This window comes from Anarrhichthys ocellatus, unplaced genomic scaffold (assembly GCF_004355925.1).
Source record: "Anarrhichthys ocellatus isolate YVR2014 unplaced genomic scaffold, GSC_Weel_1.0 scaffold16, whole genome shotgun sequence".
Taxonomy (NCBI): domain Eukaryota; kingdom Metazoa; phylum Chordata; class Actinopteri; order Perciformes; family Anarhichadidae; genus Anarrhichthys; species Anarrhichthys ocellatus.
The window spans coordinates 2,912,967-2,921,006 of record NW_022280046.1 but is presented as its reverse complement, the minus strand read 5'-3'; the positions used below and the strand labels follow the sequence as shown (position 1 = coordinate 2,921,006).

The window sequence follows — 8,040 nt, the reverse complement described above, 5'->3', positions numbered from 1 at the left end:
ACACACACACACACACACACACACACACACACACACACACACACACAGACACACACAGGTAAAATACTGTACATACATGCTGGTCCTCTCCACAAAGGTCATTTTATTCAAAATGAAAATTTACTAAAACAACACTTTAAAAAATTGAATCAGTAACAGTACTTCATATGCATTGCTTCCATTAGGTCACATATTGACTCACACAACACCAGAGAAAGATTTGTATTCTTTACGCTGCCGTTAGAACAATTGAGCGTCGACTTCTCCGAGACACAGTTACTTTACTGGGTCAGTGGCCGACCGTATGTCATAAAAGCCGTGAGCCAATTTGTGGCAGTTAGCGGAGAATAATACTGGTGTCGTCCATCTGCCGCTGCCACTTCTTCCCTGATGCGTTTCAGAAAATTTCACAGTCATTTTCTGGAAGCGGTTTAATTATACATGAACAGAAGGCAAGCGCCCGTGCTGCCACAGTGAAACATTTGTCGCCCGCGATCACTCAGCGACAACAAACAAGTAGGACGCTCTCAGGAAGACGGCGGCCTTTGCTTGCGGTCCCCGAGAGCCCACAATCAGCTCCAATGCTCACACGTTTAAGTTTAACAAGCAGTTCGGGCTGAATGTGGAGATAAGCAGAGACGACTTTGGGAGCCTGATAAAACACCTGTTATTCCCAGGGTAGCTAGGAAGGAGTGGACGCGCCATTGTGGAGAAATGCCAAAGCCGAGAGCCGCATAATGAGGAGAAAAGCGGCGATTTGAAACTCGGTCACTTGTTCGTGCGCACTTAAAACAAATGGTTGTATGATTTGCATGATTAAAGTGGTGCCCGTGGATGCACAGTGTTATCTGGACCTAGTATTAACTGTGGGAGCGTTTTATGACTCATGAAATGTATTTACACATCCTCAAACTAGAATATTCACAAAAAAAAAGGCCCGCTGCGCAGGAAAACCGGCTTGATGTGAGCTGCGAACAAACAGTAAAGTTGTGAAACCAAAACAATGTGCTGAAAGATGCTAAAATGCTCCGTAGAACTGATGGGGAACTGCAGAGTCTGGTCATGTTTGTCACTAACAGCGGCACCTTTCACATTAAGAGTTGTCATCCATTGTTGATATAAAAAAAACAAAAAACTGATAATGATAACTCATGCTATAAGTAACATAATACATTTGCTCAGTCATGGGATGGTTACACAATTCAAGACCGACACAAGTAGTGTGTGTCAAATTAAAGTAGCGGTAAACACATTTTGTAGACTCGACCTGCGAAGAAAGGGAAAGTAAAGCTAAACTAATAACTAACACAATGGCTGCAGCGAGGTAACGGATGCTGAGGCGGAGTGCGAGGGCCGATTCAATGAAGCTGTACACCAGAGGGCAGTGTGTAAAATGCAATGCTGCCCATGAAACGGGGTAAAAGCGGCGGTTTTCTTTCATTGCCTCCTTTCTTCCTCTGGTGCGCTGGACCGCAAAACTCAGCTTCTCAATTGACAGACTTCTGTTTTATCTGGCAGCAGGAAAAAGGCTGATTTGCATCAGACGATGGATCTGTAGAACCCGATCAGGGTCGACTGGGAGACATCGATTGCCCTGCAGGTTAATGCTGGAGGAGAATCCTCAGTTAGACTTTCTTGCTAATCCAGTTTTGAAATCCCACTTTAGTGTTTTGACCGACTCACTGAGCTAATGAAGGCAGCATGGATTAATAAGGGGGAAGACCGGCTGGTGGATTGATTCGACACTCCGCTGTGTTTGCAGTGTGTAGGTCAAGGCTGTTTGTTGGCAGGCCCAGCTGCCAGTTTTTCAACCTCTTTCTGGTAGACCGACTCGGTGTCTGTAATCTAAAAAGTTTGTTCTCTGGAAACATGGGCCCTGAAGGCAAACGTACATTTTCCATAACCACGGCTCGCTTTTTATGAGTCACTGGTTATCCGTTATCGAGTATGTACACATCGTCTTTGCCAAGAGCTTACAGCATGCGAGTTTGTGTGTGTTTGAGTGTGCAGTTTGTGTACAGGCTTTACTTCCTTGATGAAATACCGCACCGATTCTCTTACTTGTTAAGAATGATACAAATGATCATTCGCTTCAACCAATACCGTGCTACAGGTATTAGGATAGATATGAATATATATACATGTGTGCTCAGGTAAGCTAAGCTAATTGTTTGTAGTCTTTAGAAGCAGAGGTTACAGCTGCAGGCCTGAATAACGTTCACTTCTGCCAGATTCCACACGCTGGCAGATTCCATACTTCTGCCAAAAAATGTTTTATTGAGCATATTTGTCACATAAAAGTGACGAAATGTTTCTCTAACTTTTCACAGTTCCTTTTTAGAGCCACATGTGACTTTAAAAACCTGTGTTTCCATTTTCACAGGTCTACCACTGATGGGGAAGTTTTTTGTTTTTAGTTGTGTTTCCATGTTGCTATTTAGGCAGACAGCATAAAGATGAGAGGAGCGAGAATCCCAAAACATTCACCTTTTGACTTGCAATGAACTTTGTTTAAATACAATTTGTCCTTTCCAATACAATTTATTTCAGGTAAAAGGACAGCGTGCAGGGATGCTTTCTTCTCTTGCTTATGAATATTTCCTCCTATGCACTTGTCCACAAGAAATTGAAGGTGTGCGTGATCCGTCACAGCCAAGAGAATATAAAAGACGAAAATGAAAGCGCTCTGTGGCATTCATTTACTGAATCTTCTCATGAAAGTACATCCAGCAAATAACCAACCCAGCTGGAGTAAAGAAAAAGTGTTGATTTTTAAGGTTACTCACCATCAGACCACCGCATGGCGTCGTCCAGTTTTGGCGGCAGCCCCTTCCAGAGCGTGCTGTCTTTAGGGTAGCCCTGGTCCATACGTCTCAGGTGGTCGTCATAGCGCCAGTAGTGGCTGTCCTTGAAGAAGTAGGTTTTCTCGTTGTGTAACCAAACAAATGCTGCATCCACTGCTTCCAAGGGCAGGCCGAAGTCACTGATTGGACGAGGGTAACCCTCCTCCACGTTATTGTCTTTAAATACCCAGTACTTTAGACCTGAAGGGGATGGACACAGTGGTCACAATTAAAGGGAGAAACACCGCCTTTATAGTTTGGAATACATCCATCCAATTACTATCGAAACGTTTAGAATTAAATCCGTCAATTGTGCCTGATGTGTACCAAGAATGCAAAAGTGATCTCGTCAGTCAACAACACTCACACAGACAAAGTTACGATCAGATAGAGATATTTACCTTTGAAGAAGACTATTTTGTGGTCCCCAGGCCTCTCATATACAGCATCCACACTGTCCAGATTGGGAGGGAGGCCCCTCCAGAAGCGATGGATCTGAGCGGGACGCAGAGACACCAGGTGCTTCTCTCTCGTTAGTCGCCAGAAGTACTTCCCTATGGACAAACAGGAACAGGTTAGAGCTCGAAACATCTTCACAATATCCTGTAGGAGTTTATCCCAAGAGAAGCCATGTTTAGATAGGACGCTGTGCTGCGTCTGCTATAATCACATTACAGATTCCTTCCCCTAATAGACAAGCGAAAGCTATATATTTCTTTGGCTCTTATCTGTGGAAAAGAGTGCTGCGAAATAAGGCAGTTGGGCTTGTGTTTAGGGGGATAAGTGTACTTAATTAGCAAGAAGCAAAACTTTAGCCAATTCACATCACATAGTGTTGTGTTTCAAGAAGTCATTTTCAACATGACAACTGTTTGTTTAGCCTGCAGAATATGTGACGAGTGTGAGCCTGTGATACGGGCCCTGGGAGCCACACATGACTTGGCTTCCTATCGACCGCTGGAGCCTCCATTCTGCCCAGCCCCCTTTGTCCCTTACTCTTTCATTTTATCTCCTCTCCATTCCTTTTTTTTTTCCCCCCACTCTTCTCTCTCACTGTCGCTCTCTGTTTAACCGTCCGTCTCTCTCGTTTACTCTCTCCTTTCAGGCTTGAATACCTTTGAAGAAGAAGGCCTCCCCTCGTATTTGGGCCACGGCATCGAAATGACTGGTGCATCTGTCCGGGGCATCTCGGGCCAACCTGAGAGACACAAGTTGGAAGAAAGAAAAGTTGTATTTTGTTCAAAGTCGAGGCTACATACATACATACATACATACATACATACATATTTACATAAAATAATCTCACTTGTTGAAAAGCATGCAGCTCACACACAAAAAAAAAAGGCCGAAACCAGTTAAAACCATTTGCAATAAAAGAAAACAACTATGTGATAATTGCACCTTCCTACTGAGAGAGAGTGAATGGGTTTCCTTTCATTAAACAGGTTGAACAAGGTTAAAAAAGCTGGGTGAAATGCTACCACGCTGACACGCTGAGGTCTCCCAGTGAATTTATCCTCTGGGCTAATAAGTGATTTAAAACACTGACGTGGCCGGCCTGGCAATGATGAAGCCATTAGCACCACAGGGCTGCCTCTGTGAGTGGGAGGCCGCCGGCCCTCGCGTTATCAACAAAGATCTCCATTCAGAGCTCTATTAACGCAGCACCGCTGCCTAACGGTCAGCGTTCGTGACCCTTGTCAAGCATAATCCAGCTTCTCCACGCATCAGGCCCGGATATGGAGGTGGTGAAAAAATGAGTAATGAGGGCAGTGGAAGGCCGGTAACCGAGGGTTGTATAAGTGTGTTTGGTTTGGAACCGCTGCGTGAGTGTGAGTGTACGCATGGAGGTCAGCATGCATCGGGGGTTGTTGTCAGCATAGCTGGAAACGCAGTTCGATCACTCCCTCAGCAAGCTGCCCTCTCTTGATCCTATTAATTCAAGAGACCGCCTGAGTACAGTTAACACACTTTGCAACTCGCAAAGCCACCAGCCTCTGTTTATGCTTCACAATAATTAATGTATCAAGATCTATAAGGTTAGCGCTAGGATGACAAAAATGCACTATGCTGGATAGGGATGGATGCGTCTATTTTCTGTACATTATAACGGTATTCAGACGCACACAAGCCAAAGTCCCAAAGTCGATATATAAAGATGGTAGTAGAAAGACAACAGGAGGGATACTGTAGCATGACGGCCTGGCTCCTGATGTGAGATAGTAGACAAAGAGACTCAATCCAGGTCATCACTCAAAATTCACTTACGGTTCATGCGCCGTGTAGTGCGACAGACACTGTTGTGCATTCAGGGCAGGTCCGTTGGTCAGTCCGAGCCTTTGGTCCAGAGTGAGATATCTTTAAAGCCACTGAACGCATTGTAATGGAATTGTGTATCGACATTAATGGTCCTTGGCTTTGTGATTCCTTCTGTTTTTTGATGAACCCATCACCTTTCCAACAGTGCCACCTTCACGTCAAGGCTTTCAACTGGAACGTAAAAGAAATGGTCCACAGAGGAGGAGCCCGGTGGTAGTCTCGCATAGCCAGATGTATCTCCACAGCGCCGTGTGAGCTCTAGAAGAGAGGTCTGGCTCCACACATTGTCATTCTGGTATAGGGGGAGCAAACGATCTGGCTTGTTTGCATGTTCTTAAACCAATCACAATGGCCTTGGGCAGCGCTAAGCACAGGATGCAGCGACAATGCCCTTGGGAAATAGCACAGCACCGCGTTAGATAGGCGGCCAATGGCAGGCTTATACCCACAGTCGAGTGAGACTACACCTGTGTGGTGATCTTTTTGATTCATCACCAACCTGTACATATCCACGAATCATATTTATGCTCCCTCAAGTAATTACTACTTTACGTAATTATTATCTCTCTCTTTAACGGGCGGATGGATGTTTGGGTTGTCAAACATCAGCGTTATTTGTGTTGCACTCAAAGCACAGCAGATCTGCTACTTACAGGAAGGTGGATCTGTTTTCGGGAAGGTCCAGCAGGACAGGAGGTTCAGCCGTCTGGGACGAGCTGCTTGGCCTGTTTGTGTGGGACACCGAGTCTCTGACACCTATGGGTGACACGTGATTAAGGAAGGATCAAATGAACACTCAAAAGACAAGGCACTACATTGACAGTGGGCTCTGGGAGCAATTCATCTATTAATCCCAAAGCCAACCAATAGACATTCTGCTAATTTTGATTTGTTGGCTCAGTTCCTCTACTCTTCCGCATGATGACGCATTTATTGTATTTGCACCACAGTATAACATGAAATAAACAGTATGAGATGCTTATTCTTAGTATACCAGCATTATTTACTGCATTTCCTTCTCATCTTCATGATCATTAGTCTCTCCCCCGCACACTGCTACTCTCCATGTCAGTCAACGGTGTGATAAGGTCATATCCCATAAAGAGGTCCAATTAACTCAATCCATGCTTTCATTAATCAATACCCTTGCTCCACGGGGCAATTGCTCTTTTTTCTCTCTGTCCCTCCCACACACACACACACACACACACACACACACACACACACACACGGAGCAGTGGATGGATGTTCCCTCGTACCGTAGAGCTGCCAGACGCGGACCTTGTCTTCGTAGGGTAGGTCGTATTTCAGCGGGTCGCCTACAGGACCCTGGTAGTACGGCCTCATGATGGACTCTATGGCTGAGGTGTGGACCAGGCCGATGGCGTGACCAAACTCGTGGACCGCAACCGCAAACAGATCCATCCCATGAGAGTCTGAAAGGAGACGGAGAGAGAGACAGACACTGAAATCATCATCGGGGCTTCTTTATGATATGTTTTTACACATCTTATATATCGACAAGCGGGACTGCTTAGATCATGAATAAGTCAACATTTTTAAACTCACGTCAAAACTGCTATTTAAAGAGGTTATCGGGTGCCTTTCATCTGGGGTTATGGTTATCTTTAAGTTATCATTGTCTGTGTTGTTATTTATGTTTTCCTGTTCATCTATATGTAAATGTAAATGCTATGGAATTGGAATAAATCAGGAGGATACGCATCCTTCAATTTTGAATGCCCCCCCCCCCCCCCCGATCTTACTGGAGTTATTTAGGTGCAGTCAATACAACCGAAGACGCAGCTACAGAATGCTGCCCACAGCATATTTTTGGTCCCTAATAATTGCACCCTCAAAATCCTAGACACAGCTCCTCTTTCCTTGCTCTCAAGATTTCAAAATGAATCGACACCAGCGAGAGAACACAACAGGCAGAGAAGCAAGATATGCAAATATTGGTAAATGATATGATGATCAAAGATATCACGAAAACATGAGACTTTTACTTAAACCGCAACCATCTCAGCGTCACCTTCACAGAGATCACCTTGCTGCTTGTGACTTTTTGCAGAACCAATACGACCCCTGTTTGCATGTTTATCCCTTTTTTTATGAGTGAACTCCATAGGTTGAAAGTTAAGAGCCGTGACAGACAGCTCCGGTGGCTGTCAGTGCTGTTAGGCATGTGGTGTAGTGAGATAACTATGGTAATATCGCCTGAGCCGCTGGGCTGCCAATCAAAAACCTGAGTGCGGAAAGACACCTAAAGAGGCTGCAGGCTGTTAAAGCACATTTCCCCCGATGTTCCAACTAAAGAAGAAAAGGCAAAGCCTCCAGAAAACTCCTTGTCTGGCTCTGCTAAGCAAGACAAAAACCTGTGGTTTAGAGAGTTAGATTTGACAAAAATGTGAGAGCTAGCGTGTCAAGCCAAGCTAGCTTAGAGTTCCTCGGTGGCTAGGCTGAAGTCTCTGCATTCGGTTAACCTAACGTTGGCCTCGGCTTGGGAACATCTCGGTGCCTCGCTCTGTCAAAAGACAAAAGGACAATTGGAGCCGCGCACTTGTTACTTACAACACCTGGGACATTCCAAAAGCCAAATGCCAACTGTAATCTACAGGAGCACATGGAACGGAGAGGGAAGGTGGATAAAAGGACGGATCGAGGGGGGGGAGAGAAGAGGGACTCGGAACAAAGTAGGTACCATGTCATCGTATTTACGGTCCGTCTGAGGTTGACAGATAAAAATCCTAATGCCTGCGGACAAAGTCAGAGCGTTGAGATTTGGGGCGGATGAATGAGGCTCATCGAGTGAGACATCCGTGGCAGAAAGAGAGAGAGAGAGAGAGAGAGAGAGAGAGAGAGAGAGAGAGAGAGA

At 45.2% G+C, this 8,040-nt stretch overlaps 1 protein-coding gene across 2 annotated transcripts in view; it reads right to left on the bottom strand.

Moving 5' to 3' along the window:
- Positions 1–8,040, bottom strand: part of mmp17a (matrix metallopeptidase 17a) — a 59,696-nt gene that overhangs the window by 4,126 nt on the left and 47,530 nt on the right. For both annotated transcript variants that reach the window (XM_031855579.1, XM_031855580.1), the window contains exons 5-9: positions 6,422–6,598; positions 5,816–5,918; positions 3,959–4,041; positions 3,245–3,397; positions 2,787–3,044 (exon numbers count right to left, since the gene is read on the bottom strand). In XM_031855579.1, the coding sequence (XP_031711439.1) occupies positions 2,787–3,044; positions 3,245–3,397; positions 3,959–4,041; positions 5,816–5,918; positions 6,422–6,598 (774 nt within the window). The remainder of the gene's footprint in view (positions 1–2,786; positions 3,045–3,244; positions 3,398–3,958; positions 4,042–5,815; positions 5,919–6,421; positions 6,599–8,040) is intronic.